Source organism: Otolemur garnettii, unplaced genomic scaffold (assembly GCF_000181295.1).
Source record: "Otolemur garnettii isolate 467f Iridium unplaced genomic scaffold, OtoGar3 scaffold00047, whole genome shotgun sequence".
NCBI classification, from domain to species: Eukaryota; Metazoa; Chordata; class Mammalia; order Primates; family Galagidae; genus Otolemur; species Otolemur garnettii.
In genome coordinates, this window is record NW_003852442.1 from 1,284,347 (window position 1) to 1,310,470 (window position 26,124).

At 51.3% G+C, this 26,124-nt stretch overlaps 1 protein-coding gene across 9 annotated transcripts in view; it reads right to left on the minus strand.

Moving 5' to 3' along the window:
* Window positions 1–1,911: 1,911 nt before the first annotated feature.
* NECAB2 (N-terminal EF-hand calcium binding protein 2) overlaps window positions 1,912–26,124 on the minus strand; it is a 27,508-nt gene continuing 3,295 nt past the window's right edge. Inside the window, exons 2-12 of one of the 9 annotated variants that reach the window (XM_012806164.2) lie at window positions 23,595–23,703; window positions 21,281–21,306; window positions 21,050–21,147; window positions 13,830–13,966; window positions 9,735–9,853; window positions 9,468–9,547; window positions 6,282–6,335; window positions 5,660–5,772; window positions 4,152–4,229; window positions 2,746–2,837; window positions 1,912–2,291 (exon numbers count right to left, since the gene is read on the minus strand). In XM_012806164.2, the coding sequence (XP_012661618.1) occupies window positions 2,263–2,291; window positions 2,746–2,837; window positions 4,152–4,229; window positions 5,660–5,772; window positions 6,282–6,335; window positions 9,468–9,547; window positions 9,735–9,853; window positions 13,830–13,966; window positions 21,050–21,130 (783 nt within the window). In that variant the 5' untranslated portion in view covers window positions 21,131–21,147; window positions 21,281–21,306; window positions 23,595–23,703 and the 3' untranslated portion in view covers window positions 1,912–2,262. The other 8 variants (XM_023514107.1, XM_023514106.1, XM_023514105.1 and 5 more) reach the window with 8 other exon arrangements.

The window sequence follows — 26,124 nt, forward strand, 5'->3', positions numbered from 1 at the left end:
GGGCTCAAGCGAGTCTCCTGCCTCCGCCTCCCAAGTAGCTGGGACCACAGGCACCCGCCACAACGCCTGGCTATTTTTTTGTTGCAGCCATCATTGTTGTTTAGCAGGTCCGGGCTGGATTCGAACCTGCCACCTTGGGTGTACATGGCTGGCGCCTTAGCCACTTGAGCCACAGGTGCCAAGCCTTGAAGGCCATTTTCAATACTTTTGGGTAAAGTATCTACCTAGAAATGGAATTGAGGTTTCAGTGAGCTGGTTCTGGACACTTGATGTAACTCCTTAATTTTCTGAGGAACCAGATTGATTTCCCCCCAGAGGACTGGGGTGTGTCACTGTAGGCTTGAACCTGACCTGAGTGAGTTACTTACCCTCTCTGGGTCTCCATGTCTGCACCTGGAGGGAGAGGGTGCCTGGCTCTGGGGTAGAAATTAAGTGGAAGCTCTGATCCCTCTTAAGGGTGACATTTGTTCTCTGCACCCGTTCCCACCCACTCGGGCTCTGAGGAGGCTCCAGGTGCTCGTGGGCTGAGAGCAGCAGAGATGCCACCATGCAGAGAGAGCTCAGGCAAGCGGGCGTGACGCGTGGCAGAGCACACCATGCAGTTAAATGTGCTGCCTCGGTTGTGCCCCCAAAGAGCCTTAAAATAGCTAAGCTGGCTGGAAAAGCACCAGCCTCGGGGCTGGGCAGGGCAGCTCTCTGGCTGCTGACCAGGCCAGCAGGAGTATGAAGCCCCTCATCCTTCCATAGTGGGGTCTTCTCCCCACTTTACAGATGAGAAAACCAAGGCCCTGAGAAGCTGGTGCCAGGATGTTGGTGTGGCCCCTCCCCACTCTTCCTGCAAGCTCAGGTTTGGCTGGCTTTGTGTGAGCAGGAGTGGCTGGTGTCAGACTATGCAAGGGAGGGGCAGGACCCACAGCCAGAAGGGAGGAGGGACCTGCCATGGGAACAGGGTCCAGTCAAGGCTCCAGGCGGCCAGGACAGCATGGGCAGGGACAGTGCCAAGTGGTGTGACAATAAGCATGTTTTCCTGGCTGACTGTACCAGGCTGTACCAAGTTGGGGCAGGAGGCAGAAAGATGCCGGTTCTTGGTTCCTGCCTTCCCAGGGTTCCCACCATGGCCCAGGCCTCCCTCTGGGTGAGACCAGCCATCTGCCTTCCTCCCCGCCCACCTGTCCTCCTCCAAACTTGTGTGTGTTTTAGAGAAAGATGTCACAAAGCTTCCATAATAGTACTTTGGACATTATTTCAAGTTCAGATACTTGGTGTCCCCTGTTTTGCTAGAATAGCTCATTTATAGGTGTGCAGTGAAGTGTAAGCTGTGCCCCCAGGGAAACCCTGGGAAGGTCCTGCTCACAGGTGTCTGTTTACCTGGTGCTCCATGGGGCAGTTGTGCTGATGCTGTGACTGATGGTGGGTCCTTGGGCCCTGAGGTATCAGGAGGGGGTGTCAGTCACATCTGTGGGAGGGGCCTGAGGCTTGGGGAGCTGCCCCGGCTGGCAATCCTCCTGTGTGTGTCCACGTCGCGGCCCGGTGTGAGCTGCTGCTGTTGTGACTTTACTGGGAGCCCTGCATCTGTCTCCCCGTGGTGGTCTGTCTGTTGTCATAAACTGTACTGTGACAGTTTTGAAATTTTAGCTTTGCTGGGTCCTTTAGAGAATTACTGAACCTGAGGATGATCTTCAGGACCCTTGAACTGTGCAACAGGTATGAGCCTCTTTGTCAGAATACCTGCCCAGAGAGTTGTCACCTTCATCTCACACAGAAGAAAACTGAGGCTGTGGGGACGGGCTTAGGGTGTCACAGAAAACGCAGGGCTGGCTGTATGGAGGCTGCCTGGTGCCCCACACACACCCTGACAGCTGGAATGCAGGAACCCAACCTCCATTCCAGCCAAACCAAACAACCTACACGGATGTTCCCAACCAGTTTATTTGGCACCCATGCCCAACGGCTGCCTAGCATGGAGCTGGTTCCTATGGGTTTTCACTTTGGTTGGGCACTACAGGGTCACAGCTCCTACCAGGTAGAGAAATGTCAGCAAGGGGAGGAGAGAGGTGGCCTTTACCGTTAGAAGATGAGGTGGGCTGGGTTGGTGTGGCCACTGTCTGGGGTGGGGAGGGAGGGTTCCTCCATTTCAAACAGCAGGGACATAGGTTTGTGTTGAGAAGTACAGTGAAAGGCTTGTATACCAAAGTTTCTAGAAAAGGGGCTGTCCTTCACGAGAAGAGGGGGCGGGCCCAGCCGCAGGCCTCTGGGAGGTGGTCAGTCTCGGCCCACTGTGCACCAGGCAGCTAGAGAGAGCAGAGGGGGGAAGAGGTCAGAGGGTAGGGTAGTTAAATGTGCTGCCCTAGCCCTGGAGGTGAGGTAGGCTGCAGGGGCCACGGCCCCCTAAGCCTGCAAGGCAGAAGAGACATCCCCGAACTGGGGGGAGGCTGCCTGCACGGGGGGGGGCCTCAGCGAGAGAAAGGAGCAGAGCAAGGCTTCAGTCCTTTTGGGGTGATGTCATGGCTGCTGGGAAGGTGGGTGGAGGGGGCCCTGGGGCCATCTCACTGTGCCACTGGTCTCCATTCTGTAGCTGAAGGGCTACAAGGCTGGGTGCTCTTCTGGCTCCTGGGCCCTTCCTGCCCACCTGGCATTGATAGTGAGTTTATACTAGGGCAGATCCCTGGGAGTGGTGGCCCTAGCCCCAAGAGGTGGGACTGCCCAGCTTGCTGCTCGTGGGCTCTCCACCACCCCTGCCTCTACCTGGCACGGAGATCCTGGAGAGGCCCTCAGGCTGGCTCAGCGTGTCCACCTTGACGTGCCGGAATGCCTTGCACACAGGGCTCTGCAGGTGCCTGCAACCCGGGGGGGACACAGGTGAGTCAGAGGCTGATCTGGGGGCTCCAGGAGCCTCAAGGAGAGTTGCTGCCCCTGTGGGACCACTCCTAATCCCAGCTCAACACCAGGGCTCTGGGCCTTTGTGGGAGGAGACGGCTTGGCCCCAGGGAGGGCACCATACCCAAGGAGATAGCCTTTTCCCTCCCTCCCAGGGAGTGACTGCCGAAGGCAAGACTTTGAACAGAGGCCAGTGCCTGCCACACCCTGGGGGGGTGGTGGTGCAGCTATCATCTGCTTTGGACTGATGCTACATGGCTGCCTTAAGGAGTTTCAGTTCCCTGGTTCCAAGGCTTTAGGGAAGTAGGAGTAAGGAAAGAGACCCTGAGTCCTTCCCTGGGTCCCCAGCCTGTTAGCAAATTGTTTGGCAGGGAAGCAACCGCTGGGAACACAGCTGATAGTTCCTGATGAGAGCTGGAGAGTAGGGGTCTGGCACATGCGAAATGCTCAGGACCCTTGTGGAACTGCTCTGAGCAGGTGCCAGAGCCCTAGCTTGAGTTCGGTGGTGGCCACCAGAATGGATGTCTGCCTGCACAGTAAGCCCCCAGGACCACAGGGTGGGAGGGGTAACAGATCAGCCATTGATCAGGTGGGTACTGAGTTATCTGGCCTGTACCGGGCCTGAGATTCTGTACAACCTGAGGCAGAGCTGCGGCCCTCGATACTAGGCCAAAGATGGGAGGGTTTAGGGGGACAGAGAGGGGAACTGTGGGAAAGCAGGAGAACTTTTTTTTTTTGAGACGGAGCCTCAAGCTTTTCCCCTGGGCAGAGTGCCATGGCATCTCAGCTCACAGCAACCTCCAACTCCTGGGCTCAAGCGAGTCTCCTGCCTCCGCCTCCCAAGTAACTGGGACCACAGGCGCCTGCCACAACGCCCAGCTATTTTTTGGTTGCAGCTGTCATTGTTGTTTGGCGGGCCTGGGCTGGATTCTACCCTGCCACCTTAGGTGTATGTGGCTGGCGCCTTCCACTTGAGCCACAGGTGCCAAGCCGAGAACTTTCTTGAGGATGGCACTTGAACTGGGCCTCCGGGTTGGAATGGGGGAAAGGCTGGGGGTTGGAGAGGGGATTTTTAACCCTTAGAACAGCAGTTTTCACAGACAAGTATGTTCCAGCTGCATTAAAGCCTGACTGCATGGGATGTGAGTCCCCCAACTCTCCAAAACACTTGGCACCTGGATTATGCACACATTCAGCCAACTCCAGCAAGCATGATTGGGGGTGAGTATAGCTGGACTCTGTACCAGCCACGGCCCCCGCCTGGGCCCTCTCACCTCTTCCACTCCTCCTCTGTCTCCCAGAACTCGTAGACCACGAAGGTGAAGCCATCAGAGAGCCTCACAGCAGCAATGCTGTAAGGGGAGAGAGGGAGGGAGCTGTAGACTGAGGGCCACCCCTCTCCTGCTCCCTTGTCATGGGCTCTGCCCTGTAGCACACACAGGGACCTCTGTAACCCTTTTTTGCCTTCTCCCCACAGTTCCTAAACAAGCACTTGTCAGGGCAACTCCAGAGCTGAGATAACCTCAGAGTCGGGCAGGACAGAAGCTGGGGGCACCAGCTGGGTAGAAGACTCTGGTTCAGCACTGCAGCCCCAGCACCTGGAGTAAGCTGGCCCCATGTGAAATGCACTGGCATCATTTCAAAAATACCTTTAAAAATCACGGCAGCAGCGTCTCACTAGGCTCTTTGTACGCATTGTCTCAAAACACTCCCCTTGAGCGTCCCAGGCCTGGCAGGAGGACCGGGCCCCCATGACATGGGGCATACAGATCACCTTGTGCAGGGGGTAACTCAGGACTTCAAAAGAGAGGGGATGACATGGCTTTCTCCCTCCTGTTCAGCAGAAACAAACTCCCTGAGCAGAAGTCTGTTTAGGGAAAGCTCTGCTGGGGCAGCACAGCAAATTCCAGGCTTTGCCACACAGGGTGGCAGCAGGGAAATAAAGCCCCTGTTGGTATCATTAGGTGATTATGCTGAAATGACACATGGAGCTAGGGCCTCTTAAAGGGCAGGTGGAGGTGGGTATGACCTGGGACCCTATGCCATACAGGGAAAGTGCCCACTCTGGGTCTTTCAATCAATGGCACAGGGCACCCTGGGCTTGGTTCATCTAAGGGGGTTACTACAGAGTTGTCACAGCCCTTATGGTGACTGTATCAGCTCAGCTAATTATTTTGGGGAAGGGATGCCTTGGGACAGGTGCCACATACAGGGAAGACATGCAGTGTGGAAGCCCTGCGCCATGGGCTCTGGGACAGTGTTCATCCTGGAGGACCCCCCACCAGAGCTCCTCTCTCCCTGTCCTTCCTGGGGCAAGCACAGCATTCCGACTGTCACCTGGTATTTAATGGGCCCTGTGATGCCTTCCACCAACACACACACTCTCCAGCTCAGTAAAGGACTCTGGCTTCATCTGAGGCCAAAGAATCTGGAGTCCCTTCATCCTCACCATTTGCTTGGGAAGGAGGGGACTCTACCACCTTGTGCCATGGGCCACTGGCCCTTGTGGGATGAACATGAGGCCTCCCCAAGCGCTGCAGCAATGGTGAGCACCTCACCTTGGGCAGGAGTGGACCCTGCCCGCCACCCATGTCATCTCCTCTGCCTTGCTCTTGAGTTCTGTAGGCTGGGGTGCCTGGGCAGCCATAGCCCCCCACCTGAAAGCAGCCTTTTCTCCCGGGGTGTCTCCTTAGCACAAACTTTCTCCCACCTGGCACTGGGCTTCCTGGGGGAACAGTGGATTTTCAGGGGTGAGGGTGGCCTGCCACTCTGGGCCACTCACTGGAAGCAGCTCCTGGCTCCAGCAGTGCCTCGTAGGTACTGGCGCAGGGAGTCCAGGAACTCGCTCAGCTGCTCAGGGCACACGGCCATCTCCTGGCGGACCAGCTGGAGGTGCTGTGGGGCCAGAGCGCATGTGAGTGTGGGGACCCCAGGCCACCCCCTTGTCCCCCCCTAGTACCTGATGGGCTGACCCACTTGTCCTGTTCCCTCCTCTCCCCACTTTTCATTCCTCTACAAGAAAACAGGTTAAAGGACTAGAAAAAAAGCCAAATGCATAAAGTGTCCCCACAAATAGGGACCAGCAGACAAGGCTGATGAAAGGCTGAGTCCCCAAGATACAGCAAAACCAGTGGCCAACAGCGTCCCTGGTTGCTGTCCCCAGATTCTGATGGAATCTGCATTTGTGTGTTGTCCTGATCAGGCCAGGCTTTTTTGATCACAGTCCCCAGTGTCTCCGAAAACACCCCTGGGGGGTAGGGGCACGACTGCTGGGCCAGGGTGGGGCTGCATATGTCCGCGCAATGGTTCCAGGTGGGGCAGAGGCAGTGCGGTCAGGGACACCCAGCCATCTGGGTCTTGAGTGGCCTGGCTCAACAGGGAGTAGGGGGGGGAAGGGTCCTCACCATGTTGGTGCCTTCTTCATCGGAGAGGCGCTGCTGCAGATCAAACCACAGTGCCTGGAATGGTGACGCAGAGGGATGCTAGAGACAGGCCACCTCAGGACCCACCATGACGACGCTGGCACACTTGGGGCCACTACAGAGCTCCCCCCCCTCTACCCCAAGGTCCCAGGCCTTGGTCCACCGTCCATGTACAGTACTGGCTCAGAAGGGACCTGAGAAGGCAGAGCCAGGACAGCAGCCCTAGCAAGTGGCTGAGAATTCCTCCTGGCCCTGGTGTCTGGGACCACGGGAAGGCACAGAGGCCAAGCTGACCCACTGCCGTGGCCATAAAGGAGGTCCCTAGGTGTTCTGCTGTGGCAGGGAGGGCTTGAGAGGGGTAACAACAGGTATTAAGAGCCCCAAATCCAAGATGCTGGGTTTTGCCATAACCCTAAGATTTCCCCCATCAAGTTGCAGTTCACCCCAAATCATAAGCCCCGGTACCTCAATCTAACGGCCTGACTGGGGTGATCTGTTCTCTATGGCTTTAAGGTATTAAGAGCCCCAATTAAGAGCCCCAAATCCAAGATGCTGGGTTTTGCCATAACCCTAAGATTTCCCCCATCAAGTTGCAGCTCACCCCAAATCATAAGCCCCGGTACCTCAATCTAACGGCCTGACTGGGGTGATCTGTTCTCTATGGCTTTCCCTAGGCCTTGAGCTAAACTGTATACAAATATATCTTAATTTTCCCAGCTCTGGTAGCTGCTGCCCCTCTCTAAACTCCAGGGGAGCAGGAACCTTGATGTCGCTGTCACCCTTACCTGGTGCCTACGGAGGGCACCCAGTGAGGCTCAAACAGCCCTATTTCATACAGAGGACCTTGGCTCTGAGGGCACACAAGCTGGTGTCAGAGCCAAACACCCAGGATCATGATTCTTCTTTTAACTTGGGTACCCCAATAATTGACACCTGAGCTCCCATCCCTGTCTATCCTCTACCAGGATAGACTGTCTCTTCCTTATCACACAAGAGCACATGTGAAGGTCTGGCTGTTAAAGAAAACGGGGGGTGGGTGATCTGTGCAGTCCCCACCTCGAAATTATTAATATCCAAACTAGGGGGTCCTGCCTGTTCACTTCGCACCGGGCCCAATAGTAGGTTCTGACTGAAGAGCGTGCTTCGCTAGGTGGTGAAGGTGAGCCTAGTTTTACAACCATATACGTGGCTTTTGGAAGGCGAGAGCTACAGCTGCTTCCTTTTAGGTTCTCCCAGCCAGCAAAGCCATAAAAGATTGGGGGAAGGCAGGGCAGGACCCATATCTGCCCCATCCCTGTCCAGCCACCCCCAAGCTCCTCCATCCTCCTGGCCCAGGCGGAGACAGAAGGCGGCTCTGGTGACTGAGGAAGGCGGGGCCCAGAGCCAGGCCTCGGATTGGCCCCTGCTCGCAGCCCTGGCCAATCAGAGGCTAGAGAGAAGGGCCCCTCCCCGTCTCCAGGACGCCCAGGTGCTCCGTGGTTACCCACCAGCCTGGTTGTTAGGGCGACTGGGCGCTAAAAATAAGCTTCAAAGAGCCTCCCTCTGGAGGCACCCACCGAGTTGTTATGACAACCGGGCCACAGCGTCCCCCCCAGCCCTCCCGCAGCTGGCTTCAAGGTGGAGGGGGTCGACCCCACCTCTGCCTCACTCCTGCAAGGGGGAACCGCCTCCCTCCTCCCTCGGACTCTCCAGGTCACAGGCTTTGCTCCTCCTTGGGGGGAGCCCCTAGAATCCTTCAGCACTCAAACCTATCAAAATAGTAACGCCATTTGTAAAAGGTGTAAAGGAAATACGGGGAAGTAGAATGCATAAAAATCACCTCAAACACAGAGCTGTGAGATCTGTTACTTGGGTTATGGAGGTGGACAGTACGGTGTGTATGCATTGTATAGGTTTTGGTAAGAACGTGTAATAATTAATAACTTCACTTATACTGAAGGCTAACTATGGGGGACTCTGTACTAACAACTCATTAAGACATGATTTTGGCTGAGTGTGGTAGCTCACTCCTAACATTCTGGGAGGCTGAGGCAGGAGGATCATTTGAGTTTAGAAGTTCAAGACCAGCCTAAGCAAGAATGAGACGCAGTCTGTACTAAAAACAGAAAAAGTAGCCAGGCATTGTGGCAGATGCCTATAGTCCCAGCTACACAGGAGACTGAGGCAGGAAGATCACTTGAACCCAAGAGTCTAAGGTTGCTGTGAGCTATGATGCCACTGTACTGTAGCCTGGGGGCAGAGTGAGACTGTCTCAAAAAAAAAAAAAAAAAGACATTTTATTAAATCCTAAAAACATTCTATGAAGGTAGTATTCTCCTGATTATTTGCCATATCATCAGAGGAATCAGAAGCTTAGAGAGGGTAAGTCATTGGCCCCAGGCCACACAGCAATTAAATGGTACAGCCAGAACTCCAATGGGGACAGGCTGCTACCTGAGCCCATCTATCTGGAAGTGAAGACAAACTTTTTTTTTGAGACAGAGTCTCAAGCTGTCACCCTGGGTAGAGTTCCGTGATGTCATAGCTCACAGCAACCTCCAACTCTTGGGCTCAAGTGATCTTCTTCCTGCCTCAGTTTTTGTATTTTTAGTAGAGACAGGGTCTCACTTTTGCTCAGGCTAGTCTCGAACCTGTAAACTCAAGCTATCCACCTGCCTCGGCCTCCCAGAGTGCTAGGATTATGGGCGTGAGCCACCGCACCTGGCCAAACTTCTTTCTTCTGCCAGATGGTCATATCATGGGTACTCTACCAAGTCATGCAATTCTCTCTTGATTCTAGAGAGGCTGTGTCAAATTTTTTATTACCCATGTGCCACATTGTACTTGATAGACTTCCTGTTTGGGGTCATTTCATGGTTTCCAAGAGTCTCTCACTCATCCTGAAGCTGCCTCTTGTAGACCACTTACTCAAGGCCACTCACCTTATAGCAAAGCTATCTTTGCAGCTATGGCCCCTTGAAGCACCCGCTGGCCACTCTGCTCCTGCAGCTGCCCCTCTCACAGCCCCTTTTCCCTCTCCAGAGTGTGTGTCTCAGTTGTGTGCTGTGTGCTCTGTACCTCCACACTGGCTCCCTGATCCCTCTGCAGCCCTGACTTCTGTCCTCACTCTGCACTCCCTGGGAATGGGGAGGAGAGGAAGGATGAGGTGGGGGTGTGGCCAGGGCTCACCTTGTTCTCCAGCCTTCCAATCAGTTCTGCCAGCCGGGTGATCTGGGCTTCCAGGCCCTCCTCCTTTGAGTCCTCAGTGGCTGGCAAAGAGAAACAGATCCTGATGGTGGGAAGGGCCAGGCCTGTGGGAAGGAGGGACACTCCCAACCCTCCCAGGGGCCCCAAACCTATCTTCTGAGTCCCAGTCCCCATCAGAGAACTCTTAGAACTCAGTAACCTCCCCCCACACACAAAGTGTCATCCCCCACCCTGGGCCACTGCTCTCACCAGGCGGAAGGCTCTTTCCTTGTTCTGTGGCCATTAGCTTGTGGTTAGGGACATAGGGGGGAGCAGGGCTTCTGTACCAGGACTCCGCCTCGCCGTGGCTTGTTTTGCTGTGGTTCTGTCTGCAGCTTGAGTGGAGGAGACATAGGTCATGGAGCAGGTGCTGAGCCCTGACCACACCGAGTCACTGATAGGTGTTTATTAAGGACTGATTTGGGCTAAAATGTGCACAGGACTTGCCCCAGGGAACCCTATCCCTGAGAGGTGAGCATTTTTGCCTTTTTTACACAGGAGGAAATAAGGGTTACAAAGCAGGGGTCTTGGTCTTCAGGAGCCCAGTGCAGGGCTGGGATTTGAACTCAGCTGCCTCCTGGAACCCCACCCTGTTCCTGATTGAGTTCTAGGACCACAGCAGGCTCAGCCAGGCACCCACCCTTACCCCAGTAGCCCACTGCTATGCCCAGACACCTGCCCAAACTGTAGAGGTACCAAGTCTCCCTTCCTCTCTCTCTGCCTCCTGAGAAGCCATTTTGGTGTTTGGTGGCCACTGGGGTGGAGGACCTGAGTCTGCAAGACCCCCTCCCTGTATGGGACACACACAGGGGGCCCTAAGGGACGCTGGGAGTAGGAATATTAATAAGACAGAGAACTGTGATCCTGACATGGCCTTGCAGCTCCTGGTCCTGCACACCCCTCCCCCTATGCACGTTGCTATGCCCTGAGTGCCCTGACAGCCACACGCACCATGCCCTCCAAGTGCGGGACAGAGCAGGGACTCAACACATGTTCAGTGAATAGCCAAACCCTCACGTGCAGAAAGGTGCTGGGAAACTCACTGGACACACAGGAAACACACACCCACAAAGAGCGCCCTGTGCAGGCCCCACCCCGTCTGTGAGTGTTGCTGCCTGAGCCTGCGCTGGAATTTGTCTCCCATGAACCCTGCGAGCTCAGCCAAGCTCTCCCTGTGCTGAGGAAGAGAATCCCACTCCCCTGAGGATAGGAGGAAAAGGCTGGCAGAGTCTGAGGTGTCAATCACAGTATGTCTACAAAGCAGCAGCAAATTAAACACATCCCTCCAACCATGGGTTCCTCAGGGGCTTCTGGGTGGTGGGGTCTGAGCCAGCATCTTGGCCTGGGACATGCCATCCTGGGAGGCTGCACCAGGGCCAGGAGAGGGGATGGGCCTCTAGGACCTGTGGCCAGGAGCTGACACAGCTGAGAGCTGAGGAGGTTTGAGGTGGGGTATGGGTGGAGCAGCCGTATCTCTCCATAACCACCTACCACCCCCTCCACTAACATCCCAAAGTAAGGTCTCAGACGTGAGGGTGGGCAGGTATAACCACTGACACGCAATGGAGCTGGCACAGTGCAAAAAATTAGCTGTGAAACTGTGCAATGTTACTATCTGTTCTGTAGTAGAATAAAAATGGCAAGTTTTTGATCAAGATAACAAAAACACAAAGGTAATTGTCAGCTGGGGGACCCTCAGAATCATAGGACCGATCATAGAAGCAGAGTTCTGGGCTTTATTAGCAGGAAGTCTAACCAGTGGGTCTAGCTGGGGGCCCAGGAATCTGCATGTTGAATTTCCCAGGTGTTTAACCACAAGTGCTCCAAACAAACTCAAAATGTCACAGAACAACCTCCATAATCATATATGATTGGGACCAACTCCTCACCAACAAAAAACACAGGCTCAAACTCCCAGCCCAAAGCAGTCCAACATCCCAGCCTTGATGTTCTCTCTGCTGGGAAAATTCAAGGCCAGTAGAATCTGGGCACAGACACTTGGCTGTTGCTCCCATCTATTTGTATTTTTTCTTTTTCTTTCTTTTTTTTTTTTTTTTGAGACAGAGCCTCAAGCTGTCCCCCTTCATAGAGAGTGCCGTGCCATCACAGCTCACAGCAACCTCCAACTCCTGGTGGGCCCAGGCTGGGGATTCGAACCCGCCACCTTAGGTGTATGTGGCTGGCGCCTTAGCCACTTGAGCCACAGGCGCCGAGCCTCTTTTTCTTCTTAACACCAGGTACATAAGCTGTTCTAGGAAGGACTGGGCCAAGAGAGGGTTGTCTCAACTTGGGACAGCAAATGGGAGGGCTTGTCCCCCAAGAGGGGTACTGCTTAGCCCGAAGTAGAGCACTCCCCTTCCAGATGCCAGGTCATAGCCTCAACACGGCATCCACCATCCAAGAAGGGACCCCAGATGCTTTTCCCTGGTTCCTAGGACACAAGGCTCTATAGAACACTGAATAGCACTGTGAGGAAGTCACCCTATTTTCACCTGTCCCTAGAAAGTGTCCATTCAGTATAACCCTGGCCCCAATGCCTCTCTCAGTCTCTCCTTTTAAACAAAGGGGGAGCAGGACTCAGGATTCAACCTGGCTGTAGACACTACCACGTGCTTATTTTTACACTTACTTCATTATTTGTGCCATGTAATATTTTCCAATTAAGTAGCCATATGGTTTCCTAAATGTATTTCCAGTTTTAGAAAGTGGGCCAAACACACCCATGAAAAGCCGTTCATTGTCCATAGTCAGAGAAATGTAAGTCAAAACCTCTCTGAGATCATGTAAACCCAGTGAGAATGGTCCACATCACAAAGTAACAACACTGCAGATGCTGGCAGCGTGGGTGTGGAGAGGAGGGAACACTTATACAGGGTTGGTGGGACTACAAACTAATACAAATTCTTTGGCAAGAAGTATGGAGAATCCTCGAAGAGCTAAAAGTAGAACTTCTAATTGATCTTGCAATCCCATTACTAGGTATCTACCCAGAAGAAAATTTTATCACAAGGACACTTTCCCTTGGGTTTTATAGCAGTTCAATTCATAATCACCAAGATGTAGAAACAACCCAAGTGCCAGCAACCCATGGATGGATTAACTGTGGTATATATACACCATGGAATACTTGTCAGTCATGAAAAAGACAGATGTAGTGTCCTTTGTTACAACATGGGTGGATTTGGAGAACATCCTCCCAAGTATCTCACGAATGGAAAAGCAAGCACCTCATACACTCAATATTATTTTAAAACTAGTAGATGGACAACTATAGGCCCACATGAGGAAAAAATACAAACTTAGGGGGTACCTGTGGCTCAGTGGGTAGGGCACCGGCCCCATATACTGAGGGTGGCGGGTTTGAACCTGGCCCCGGCCAAACTGTAACAAAAAAATAGCCGGGTGTTGTGGCAGGGGCCTGTAGTCCCACATACTTGGGAGGCTGAGGCAAGAGAATTGCCTGAGCCCAGGAGTTGGAGGTTGCTGTGAGCTATGACACCATGGCACTCTACCAAGGGCAACAAAGTGAGACTCTGTGTCTAAAGAAAAAATACAAATTCGGCTCGGCGCCTGCGGCTCAAGTGGCTAAGGTGCCAGCCACATGCACCTAAGGTAGCAGGTTCAAATCCAGCCCAGGCCCACCAAACAACAATGATGGCTGCAACCAAAAATTAGCCAGGCATTGTGGTGGGCGCCTGTGGTCCCAGCTACTTGGGAGGAGGAGGCAGGAGACTCGCTGGAGCCCAGGAGTTGGAGGTTGCTGTGAGCTGTGATGCCATGGCACTCTACCCAGGGGGATAGCTTGAGGCTCTGTCTCAAAAAAAATATATATATACAAATTCAAGTATGGGGGAGGATGGAAGGGGCTAGGGGTACATGGTACCTCCTAGATGAACAACTCACCTACAACTCAGACCCTAGCTAACAAATGTAAACAATGTAATCCAATCATATGTCTCCTTATATTAATCCAAAATTAAATTTTTTAAAAGGTGAGCCAAATGATAGACCAGGTCTACATAAACAAGTGCCTGAAGATGTCATGAAAATGTTGCAAAATGGATCATTGTCTGGGCGATGTGTGCACCTACTATGTGTACACACACTAGGCATTCCTCTGAGCCTGTACCGTCTCACTCAACCCTGACAATGAGCACTGGGTGTGTGATCGTCCCCATGTTACAGCTGGAGAAAGGGAGGCACAGAGAGGGCAGCAACTTACAAAGGTCACCCAGCCCCCTCCCCAGCAGGCTGCAGCGTGTGCTGCACACCCCCACGTGACCCTACGGGGTCTCATCAACCCACCGGATCTGGCTGGTCTGCTCCTCGATGGCCTCCACCGCGCTCTCCACGGAGCTCAGCAGAGACTGGATCTGGTTGGCCGTCTCCTTCAGAAGGAAGCGGGTCACAAACTGGTCCACGTTGCTCCCTCCCTCGTATACCTGTGGGGGGGCAGTCAGGGGAATGGGGTTGGGAGGGAAATCGGACATGGGGTCTAGCACAGGCGCTGGGACAGCACCTGGGGTCTGTGACTTTGCCTAGAGTAGCAAGTGGGGACTCCCTCACCTCCTGAAGCTTGGAGGCCGTGCAGTCTCTAGTACGGGGCCTATAGACTCAGAGACCAAGGTCTGAACCCTGGTGTCACCACTTTCGAGCTCTGGGACCTCCCTGAGTATAACTAACTGGGTCACTGTATTGTCTACCTCCCAAGGCAGCAGTGAAGAGGAAGTGTCTGTACCAGTGGTTCTCAACCTTCCTAATGCCGCGGCCCTTTAATACAGTTCCTGTGGGTCACAACTCACAGGTTGAGAACCACTGGTCTATACGATGCTCTGCCCAGCACCTGTCATATAGCAAATAGGAGCCGTTGTGACGAAGAGGACAGTGGTGGGGTGGTAGTCTTGTTGCTCTGGCAGGGGTAAGGTATTAGGGACCATCTCCTCTGTCCCCGTCCTCCTCCAAGGAGGATTTTCTGGACCCCTGGGTCTTCATGCTGCTAACTCAGAAAAGACAGAGCAGAGTCAGGAGCAGAGTAAATTGACGCCTGCAGAAAGTCTCTGCGGCTCACAAATCAAGAAGTAGGGGGTGAGAGAGAAGTCTGGGGGGAAGAGAGGTTTAGCAGCTGCCACAAGAAGATAAAAGAGGGTTTTCTGTAAGGTTTACTCTGGTGTGGGGCAGAATTCTCCCCTTTGTTATGAGACATCGGCAGAGAAATTTCTCAAGGCTTTTGGTTCCCGTGCAGAATCTTTTGGCTGCAAAAGGCTTTACAGTGGAAGAGAGCAGGCTCTGGCTTATCCATGTCACTCAAGGACGAGATGATAGATATGACGCCGTGTGGAGGGGATCCGGATCTCCCAAGCCCTGTGCTGCTCTGCAGCCTCCTCTGCTAAGACTCTGCCTGCCTGAGCCACCTGCCCTGGGCATCTTGGAGTCCTGCCCAGCCCCTGGCAAGGCAGGAGAAAACAGGGCTCTCAAGGAAAGCAAATTAAATCATCCATCACTCTGACTGGGAATTAATTAGCAATAATTGCACAATGGGAGACATGGCTGCGAGGCAGACTGAGAAATAGACGTGGGGGAGGGACGTAGGGGACCACAGAGCAGGCAGGGAGGTGGACATCCTCCAGCAGCATCTGAGCAGCCGGAGCAGGGCCCACCGGACAGACCCTGAGGGACAAAGGATATTGAGTTCCAGCAACCTCATGTATTACAATGGCCCTATCATCCCTCTTAGCCGATGGTTAAAACCACACATGGTCCAGTGATCAAAGGACTCCAGACAGACCGGTGGCCAGAAATGAACAAGATATGACCCAGCAAAAAACTTAAACACAAAGAAAAAGGGTTTTAGAAGCAATCAAGCAGAAAAACGGGCTGAAGTGTGTTAAAAGCACTCAGACCAGCACCTGAGGACAGGATCAATAAGTGTTACTGATCAGCTGAATTCCCAGGAGGACAAGTTATTATCAAGGGGTGGAAAATGAAACTTCTACAGATTTCTCTTCTGCCACAATCAATGCCTCTGCCAGGAGACCAACCAGCTCCACAGATTCCAGAGGGAGAGGATCACACCTAGAAATTTCTACATCCAGAGGACAAGTTACTCATTTGCAGAATAGGGAAATAGTCAGAAATCTGTAAATCTGAGATGTTACCAGATGAGCACCTTTTCTGCAAAGCAAGCTTAAGAATTTCTCCTAAGTCAGCTAGGTTTGAATTAGAGAAAGAATTCTTTTTGGGGTTTTTTTGGGTTTGTTTTTCAGAGAAAGAATTCTTGAGTGGGGGAAGTTGTACAAAGATGTAATGGTGGTTGCTCAAATTCAACAGGAACGCTTTAGAGGTCAGGAAATCAGAACATCAACCACTAGTAGTTTAATTTCAGCTGTACTGGATTCAGTCAGACAAGCATGGAAAATAGAGACAAAAATCTTAAACAGTCCTTTTATTCCCAAATGGAAGAGAAAGTGTTTTTTATTAGCTAAGTATAAAGATCAGATTATTCTTCTTTAAGCAAAATGAAAACAAGGATGTTTTCATCTTCTACATCATAATCAAAGATCAACAGAGCAGACCATCACGGGTTCAAGACCAGCCTGATGAAGAGCAAGACCCCTTCTCTACTAAAAATAGAAAAACTAGGGCGGTGCCTATGGCTCAAAGGAGTAGGGTGCCAGCCCCATATGCTGGAGGTGGCAGGTTCAAACCCAGCCCCGGCCAAAATCTGCAAAACAAACGAACAAACAAAACTATCCAGGCATAGGGGCAGGTGCCTGTAATCCCAGCTACTCAGGAGACTGAGGCAAGAAGATTGCTTGAGCTCAGGAGTTTGAGGTTGCTGGGAGGCCACAGCACTCTAACCCAGGATGACAGAGTGAGACTCTGTCTCAAAAAAAAAGTGAAATGTAAGAGAGATGAAGGCATAAATTGTAACAGCAGTCAGACCAGACAGAATAATCTTACCAATAAAAAATGTAGCCTGAATTTCCCCATGTAAGGAGACTCAGCCTCAGACTGGATTAAGTAAGATCCACCCAGCAGCTCACAAAACATTTATAAAGAAAAGCCCGAGCAACGCAACCACACTGCGGTGGAACTTGATCAAAGGAGCACAAGTTGTAAGATGGCTATCTGGTTAGAATTTAAATGAGACAGTATCACACAAGATGAGGACGGCAGGAATACAATGACAAAGACATGAAGCACCAATGAGGACGTGACATCACTCATAGCTGCAGCTTTGTGACGTCCATGGACACAGACGTGTCCTAAAGCAACTGTGCTACATATTCAGACCTTATTTAACCGGCTCCTATTTCTTTAACCCAGCAATTCCACAGTTCTGATAATCTATCCTTAAGATTAGTGCAAATGTATACAAGTATGCATGCCCCAGGGTAGTATAGTTATTACTCATAATAGCAAAAACTGCAAAGTAATCTAACATACACAATAACAGAGGAAAAATAAGTTCATCTAAGTAATGTTTAAAACGATGCCTTGGGACAGCTTTACTAACACAGGAAAAGCGTTAAGATATCAGGCCAAGAGGCAGGAAATAAATTTGTATACACAGATTATAAATATTAAGGAAATATACTTAAAAAAGATGCAAAGATAATAAACTAAAACATTAATGCGTAGGGATGGTGGGAATTAGAAGGGATTTGAAGATTACACTTTTCTCTACTTCCTACATTTTACATATTAAATACGTACTATACCATTTACATAAAATACACCAGCAGTCTATATACAAACATGGATAAAAATATAGAAAAGAAAAACATTAGAAATACAAAGATTACGTGGCAAAACATTTCAGTCTAAGAAATTAGCTTATCAACGTCTCAGGACAGATAAATTAGATAATAAATATGGCATTATCAGGAAAAATAGTGAAAGTCCTTGAAATGGGCAGAAAAATTCTTGGGTTTCTTATCTAGAAAACTTTCCTTAGTCTTTCCATGTTTTTGAGCTGCTTTTAAAACTCTGTTAAGCTGTAGAAAATTTATAATAATTCAAATAAATCTCTTCAACAGGAAGGCATTTGAATTTTGTCTGGCACAATGTAATCAATTGTTGTGTTATATAGCGACCGGCTTTACATTTATTCATAAGTTCATTTCAGAATACTTGTGGAAGAGACACAATTTTAAAAAGTACCACATTTCATAACAAAAAAGGATAGTATTTTCAGATTTGACATTCTGCAACCACAATCCACATCTTCAAGCATCCGTGAGATAATTTTACATAACGAAGATAACTTAATTCATTTAAAAAAAAGAAAAAAAACAGAAACCTCAGTGACCATTTGGTTTTATCATAACACAATCAAATGAGAAATGAATGAGGAGAACAGAGACCACTCAAGGAATACTGAGAATCAATATACTACCCATTAAAATCTATGATAGCCATGAAAATATCAAAGGTGAATTTTTAAAAATTTGAAACTTTAATATAAAAAAGTAAACATTCCAGGGCCAGGCGGTGACTCATACCTGTAATCCCAACACCCTGGGAGGCCGAGGCATGTGGATTGCCTGAGCTCACAAAAAGTGAGACCTGGGCAGCGCTTGTGGCTCAATGAGCAGGGTGCCAGCCCCATAAACCAGAGGTGGCAGGTTCAAACCTGGCCCTGGCCAAAAACAAAAACTGCAAAAAAAAAAAAAAAAAAAAAAAGGGAGACCCTGTCTCTACTAAACATAGAAAAACTGAGGCAAGAGGATCACTGGAGCCTGAGTTGGAGGTTGTTGTGAGCTATGATGCCATGGTACTCTACCCAGGGCGACAGCTTGAGACTCTGTCTCAAAAAATAAAACAAAAACATTTGTTCCATTTTACATGTGAAAAAGGACAGCAACCACAACAAACTCAAGAGGAAGAAAAAAAGTAATGAAAGGAACTAAATTAGATAACAGACCATGAAATGTAAGTAGGTGTGCCAGGAGTCAGTTACTAGAAATGGCTAATTAAAACAGGCACAATTTTAAGGTGTAGGAAAATAGTGTAAAATTTAAAATAAGACCTAAGCTATAGCAGTACATATATTATTGAACATAATCTGTTGAGTGCCTGTTTTGTATCAAATAAGATTTTGGATTTTGAGAATTATAAGAGCACACTATACATAATTGATTTTAGAGGTGAGCATGTCTGGGGAGATTTTGTTCAATATACGAAAATGGGCGGGATGCGGTGGCTCATGCCTGTAATCCCAGCACTTTGGGAGGCTGAGGTAGGAGGATCGCTTGAGGCCAAAAATTTGAGATTGCCTTGGACAACATAGCAAGACTCTGTCTCTACAAAAAATAGAAAACTTAACTGGGTATTGTGATGGGCACCTGTGGTCCCAGCTGCATGGGAGGCTGAGGCAGGAGGATCCCTTGAGCCAAGGAGTTCAGGTTTTAATCAGCTAGGATGACGCCACTGCCCTCTATTTGGGGCAACAGAGAGAGATTCTACCTTACAAAAAACCCCTCATAAAAGAAAAATGAACACAAAAAGCGAAAAGCTTGACTCAAATTAGAGTTGACCTTAATTATGAAAATAATCTCCTCCCCTATTTAATACCTTGACCCAAGACTTGTGGATAAATTCTATTTCTGAACAGGAAAAGGAGTCTGTGAGAAAAGGTGAATCACACGGAGAAAACATTCTAGACCATCTCACAAATCATTCCCAAACTAACATCCGATCTTAATTCCCAACGGAGACAGAGAGATAAAAAACGCTCAGCTGGTGACAAGGATTCAGCAATGTGATAAAAGAATAATGTATCAATTAGAGTTTATCGCAGGGAGCTGAGGATTGTTCAATAGGAGAGAATCTAAAAATAGAATCCACCCCATCAATAGCTTAGGAAAAAAAAAAAATCATACGATCATATAAAAATACCCAAAAGGCATTTGAAAAAATTCACTACCACCTCCTAAGACAAAACCGAACAAAGGAAATACAAAAATATTTCTCCAACATGCTGAAGAGGATTCTAAAATAGGAGTTGGTATTAATATCATAATTAGTGGAGAGATACTAGAGAGAGACACTTCAAGATCGGGAGCTAATCAAGCCTGCCTGGCCCGGCCCAGGCACAGGGTTTTAGAATTCAGAGAATATGTAGACGGCTTGATAGGCGAGAAGAGAAACACGGGTTAGAAACACAGAGATGGTGCCACTAGGTCACAAAGAAGCTGTGGCTGCGTCTCAACAGCAGCCAAGGAGGCAACTAGAATCCACGGGCACAAGAAAAGCACGTGAAATACCCACCAAGCAGCTGGCAGTTTACAAAAGACGACCAGTTAGAAAACGCACAAGAAAAAGCCCCAGTCCCCACTGTGACAACCAACCTACTAGCACCACCACTAAAAACCCACCAAAGACCACCCTGCCAAGCCACGCGTGTGACGTCCCAGAGCCAAGTCTGACACTGGACTAGCAGACACCTCTCCTTGATGGAGAACTAGTCACCAACCGAAGAACAAGGTGGCACCACGGTGTAAGCAACACCTCGCGGCAGCATCTCTCAGAGCCGCCCATTCCCAGATGAGAAGGGTAAAGTTTGGGGAGGGGTTTATTGCACAGGGTCACCCAGGGGCATGTGGTGCACCCACACGGCCCTGTCAGGAGCAGACAAGAAGACACCCTTGTCTGGTGACTCGGGGCCCCTGGATCTTTCCACACTCCCTTCTGATCCCCTGCCCAACTCGGCACTTCAGGAAATCACATGATATTCTGCAAAGACAGCCTAGGGAGTGGGTCTTATACGCTAGTAAACATGCTTTAGGGGCGGTGCCTGTGGCTCAGTGGGTAGGGTGCTGGCCCCATATACCAAGGGTGGCAGGTTCAAACCCAGCCCTGGCCAAACTGCAACAAAAACATGCTTTAAGACAGCGAGACTCAAAACGGTGTGATGCCAGACTGGAAGGAAGACTGGTGGCAGCTTGGGAGGAGGCCTGGCTGGTTTTGGATATATGGGGATGGTGAGAAAGGGATTCTCTGTGACAGGCAGCCAAGTGCCTGCGCAGCAACTGCGGACCCCATGGAGTTGGTCTCACCCTGTATCAGGGCGGGCAGACAACAGGAGCCTGAGGGTAAAAGCCAGAAGCTGCTGTGTTCTGTGCCAGGCCCTGTGCTAAGCAGCTTAGAGATCTTACTTGGTTCATTCCTTTCAAGGACTGTTGAAGGTAGATGCTCCCGTTTCACAGATGAAAAAACTGAGGCTCAGAAAGAGACATGTCAGGCTCCCTCCACCCCTCCAGCCAGGTCTGGCTGACTTTATTGGCTGAGCTCCCAGGCTGCTGCCTCCTCCTTGGCAAGTGGCTCAGGTTTCTCTTCAAAGCTCAGGGTGTATCTGTGTGTCCCAGGCCCTTGCCTGCTCCCTCCCTGTGGACCTGGTCAGTGAGCCCATGGGCAGGCCTGGAGTCCAAGTCCATGCTGCACCACACTTCTTGCCAGGTTTCTGACTCAGTCTCCCCTCTCATCCCGGCCAGCGGCTACGGCCACCGACTCCACCCACTGACCTTCTTGGTGTAGCCCATGGCCTTCAGGACAGAGTGATTCAGGGTCTCCAGGGAGGCCAAGACGTCCTCATAGTCCCCCATGTGGTCCACGAAGTAATCTGGCAAAAGGAGGGCAGAGGTCAGGTGTCACAGCACCCTGTCCCTCCCCCAGGGCCTCTCCCCTCCTCCAGCCCTTGTCCCCCCGCCCCACCCTGCACTCCCATCTTCGTCTCTGTATAATCATGCACCTACCACACAACTCCTTGGTGTCCACATGGCTGCAGAGAAGCGGGGGGGAGATGACAGAGATGGGGTCAGCAAGCACAGCCCACACCGCCCGTAAAGCAGGCACCACACTACACCCACTTTTCAGGGGCTGGCACCATAAGCCCCACCTTTGTAGATGAGGGGACAGCAGGCAAAAGGACTGAACAGGGACCAATTCTGTTTCCCCACATTTCTTTTTTCACTCCTAAAGTTGGCTGATCACATTGTAGCTAGATGGGACCAAGGGCAAGGCCGGGCCAGGGTCAGGAAAGGGCAGGAGGCGGCACTACAACCATTAGGGACGGAACAAAATTGGCTTCTATGCTCCACCCCTGTGCAGGCCTGTCTGCTGGGGCTGGGGTCTACATCCCTGCTCCTACAGCGGGTGAAGGGGCTGCTGTCTCTCAGGAAAGTAGCTGAGTGGGAAAGCGGTCTTAATGATGAAGGAGGAGCACACGGCAGCTTGAGATCAAGGTGCCAAGCTGGGGCGAATAGGGGCAGCTCTGATGACTGCCCCCCCCCCATCCCAGGGAGGAGAGGGTGGACCTAGAACAGTGTGTGCTCAGTGGAACCCAAGTTCAAGAAGCCTCCAGACACAAGGTCTCTGTGGTCAAGTAAACTTGGGCTTTGCCTGCTCTGTCTTAGAGGCTCCTCAATTTACATCGCATATTCAGAGTCCTGACAAGTCCCGCAGAAAACCACCCTATAATTTTGCTTAAACTAGCATTTCAAAAATCTGATTCACTGTTTTGTAAATTTTTTGGGCAGAAAGCCAACTTAGCATCCAAGGAGCTAACATTTGTAGCTTTGGGGAATGTCGGAGAAAATATTCCTAAAGGTCTTCAGAGTTTCTACCTTCAGCAATGATGAGGGGGCCGCATCCCCAGCCACCCACTCTCAAGGTTAAGCTTTCAAACCAATGCCTCCTCTGCTCCCTCCACCTCCACCCTGCTGGCCCCACACAAAGGCACCGAAAGAGAATGAATAAATCAGTGGGCACCTGCCTCTGCCCCTTCAAAGCTCCCCAGGAGGCTGCAGAACAAGCTCAGAAACCTCCATCTGGCTCCAGAAACAAAGCTCTCTGCTCCAGAGCCTGCAGCCTGAAGCCCTATCTTCAAAGTGGCCTTTCTCAGAGAAAGATGCCTGCTCCATCTGCCCCATCCCAGTCCCCAGCCAGCCACTGTCCAGGCACCACACTCCTGGATTCCTTGCAAACTGGCTTGGTGGTTAACACCTTTTCCAGACCATTTCTAGCCAGTCTCAAGGGATCCCAGCTTCTCAAATCTGCCCCAAGCAGAGCCCCCAGAAACTGTTATTGCTTGAGAGCCTGATGGAGGTGACCAGCTGGGGCTGAGCAGGGGGCTCAGACCTAGCCTGTCCCAGGAATCCTGAGGAAAAGGGACTGGAGGTGAGTTTGGGGAAAGGTCAGAGCTAAGTTCAGGCAGAATGTGCATTTTGCACATGATACAGAGATGGATTGGAGCCAAGGTTTTTGGCTGATCCTGAAATGCAGGTTAGGCTTAGGTTGAGGAAAAGTTTAATTAGGTACAGCAGCAGAAGCAGCATTCAGGTTAGAGCCAGGATTAGCATTTAGTTTCAGTTTGGTTTCAAACAGGGTCAACGGTAAGATGAGACTCAACCAGAGAGTTCATGCTGGGATTGGGAGAAGGCACTGGTTTGGGGGTTTTAGAACTGGGTTGGGTGAGCAGAAAGATGAGATTCCTGCCAATGTCCCATTATCCTGAGTTCACTGTGCAAAGTTGGGGGTTTCGGCTCCTCATGCCTGTAATCCTAGCACTCTGGGGGGCTGAGGCAGGAGGATCCCTTGAGCTTAGGAGTTTGAAACCAGCCTGAGCAAGAGGAAGACCCTGACTGTACTAAAAACAGAAAAATTAGCCGAGCCTGGTGGCAGGTGCCTGTAGTCACAGCTACTTGGGAGGCTAAGGCAAGAGGACTGTTTGAGCCTAAGAGTTTGAGGTTGCTGCAAGCTATGATGATGCCATTGCACTGTAGCCTGGGCAACAGAGCAGGACTATCCCCAAAACAAAACAAACCCAGGGTGAGGAAGGTGGGCGTCTCTCCTTGGCCATGTGCTCAGAAAAGACCAACTTGGGGCAGTAGCCACTGCGATATCAGTCTGCTTGCTCCTGAGATCACCCTGGGCAGCGAAGGCCAAAGAGACTCTTGGACTAGCAAGTTTGGGGATTTTCAGGTCTCCTGCCCGCCCCCTACAGGGGCCCGGGAAGTGAAGACTCCACAGACCCACGCACACCCTGCTCCATGCAGGGCTCAGGCTCACTTGGTGTTGTCAGAATCGATCGTGTGAAAGAGACCCTCCAGTTCCTTCTCGTTGAGGACGCCATCTGCAAAGAAGAGCTGGAATTCCTCCAAGGACAGCTTCCCATCATCTGTGAGGAAGGGAGACGGGAAAGCGGCTGGCGGGGCCGGCTCAGCCCCCAATTCAGGCAATTCCCCGATCAACTAATCAACCCCAGCTCAGATAATCCCTCCCCACTCAGCCAATTCTCAAACCAACAGATAACCCCATTTTAGATAATCCCTGCCCACCCAGCTAATTCCCCAATTAACCAGGAAACTCCAGTTCAGAGAATTGCTGACTCATCCAGCTAATTCCTGAATGACAGACCAATGCCTACTTCAGATAATCCCAAACCACCAAATAACACAAGCATGGCAAGTTTGCTGGGGTGCACCACGTCCAGGGTATTTCAAATGTTTTACAGTACCTAGGGAGTATCTACCAGATCTCCCACTCCATTTATACGACCACCTGGAGGGAGGTGCTATTAAGGCATCCTGATTATAGTAACTTGCCCAATGTGACGCCACCGGGAAGAGGTGGCTCTGAAGGCCAGGCAGTCGGACGGACCACTGCCCTGTTGTTTCCAAATGCCCAGACGGTCTCTCCTCACATGTCCATCTCCAACCCCGGCACCTGAACCCCGACTGTGGGAGAAGGCATCACCTCTCTCTTCTCTGCCCCATCCACGCTGCCAATTTTAGGCTTTCTAGCAGTTTCACGGGAGACACCTGTGACAGTTGGGATGGAGCACTCACTCTTACCCAGGGGTCCTCAAACTTTTTAAACAGGGGGCCAGTTCACTGACCCTCAAATCATTGGAGGGCCGGACTGCAGGCCCCGGGGCGAGTCGGCTGCTAAGCAGGACAGGCAGTGGTGGCAAAAACACCCAGCAGGCCAGATAAATGTCCTAAGTGGGCTGCATGTGGCCCGCAGGCGGTAGTTTGAGGACACCTGCTTACCTCTTGTGTCAAGCTATGAATGTAGCCACCAAGATGCCAAAGAGCTGCCAAGCCTGGCCTGGGCCAAGCACTGCCCCCCTCTGTTTGGGCTGAGCTCCATGGGAAAAGCCCCCACAGCCAACACGTGTCACCTGTCCCAGCCACTCCCCTCTCTGTGGCTGTTCTGGGTATCTGCTGGGGACACTTGTGGCCCCACCCAGGAAGGTCCTGTGGGTTTGTGTCAGACTGGGCCACAGGGGAGGTGGCTCAAGCAGAACATCAGTGACTGCAAGAGAGGGCAGCCCCCAAACTCCAGCAAGCCAGGGCCCCCACCTGCCCTGCTGTCACCCCCTCCTTGAGAACCTAAGAACGGTCCCTGCTCCTCCATCAGGGATGCTAAGGAGAGGCAGTGGAGGTCAGGGAGAAAGGGGAGCCCGTGGCATTTCCTGGCCCCCAGCCCCCCCCTTCCATGAGGTCAACAGAGTTGGTAAATCAAAGCCAGAGCTAGGGACAAGGACCCCTGTGAGTCTACTCGGCACCTTCTGGCAGATTAGAAAGACTTGCTCTTTTCTCCCGTGGGGGGCTGGAGCCCAGCGACAGGGCACGTGGCCCAGCAGCCTGGACTTGTGCCCTTGTGCAGGGGGCACAGCCTGCCCAACCACACACAGCAGACCCACTAGGGCATCATTCTTATACTAGTTTAAAGGCTCTGGTGCTTCTGTCCCTGCTCAAAGCAGGGAGAGGAGCTCAGGAGAGGGGCATCCTTAGGCTCTGCCCTGGTTTCACATCTTCTCTCTGGCCCCCAAAGGCATAAAATATCAGGGGCCAGGAGAGAGAGACATAAATGGCCCAGCTCCAATTCCAATGTCACAGAGGAAGAAGGGATACCTAACTTCCAAAAACAAGACCAACACCCCCAAAGCACCCCCACACACACACGAAGACCCCCAAACCAACCAACTTGGAAAGTCCACAAAATCTGTTGTAGTACATGCGAAATCCAAGCTGTTACTCTTTGTATTTGAGAGCAAAGGCCAGGCCCAGGTGCTTCAGCAGCCTGAAGATAAAACCTATATAGGCACAGTGGCTCACACCTGTGATCCCAGCATGGGAGGCTGAGGTGGTCGGACTACGAATTCCAGACCAGTCTGAGCAAGAGTGAGACCCCTGACTCTAAAAAATAGCTGGGCATTTGTGGTGGGTGCCTGTAGTCCCAGCTACTTGGGAGGCTGAGGCAAAAGGATCACTTAAGCCCAAGAGTTTGAGGTTGCTGTGAGCTATGACGCCACAGCTCTACTGCGGGCAACAAAGTGAGACTCTGTCTCAAACAAAACCCAGGAGCCACACAGATGCAGGGTCACGGCAAACACGCAGGGGCTTCCTGTTTGTTCAGTCTTTTAGTCTTCATAACACCCCCATTTTAGAGAGGAGTTAGCTGAGGCAGGGGCCATTAGGGGATTTTCCCAGGTCCTACAGCTGGAGAGGTCTTCGTCTACCCAGCATGTGGTAGGGGAGACCCCCAGCCTCCCTCTGGCCACCTCACCTCACCTCCTCATGGCTGTCCAGGC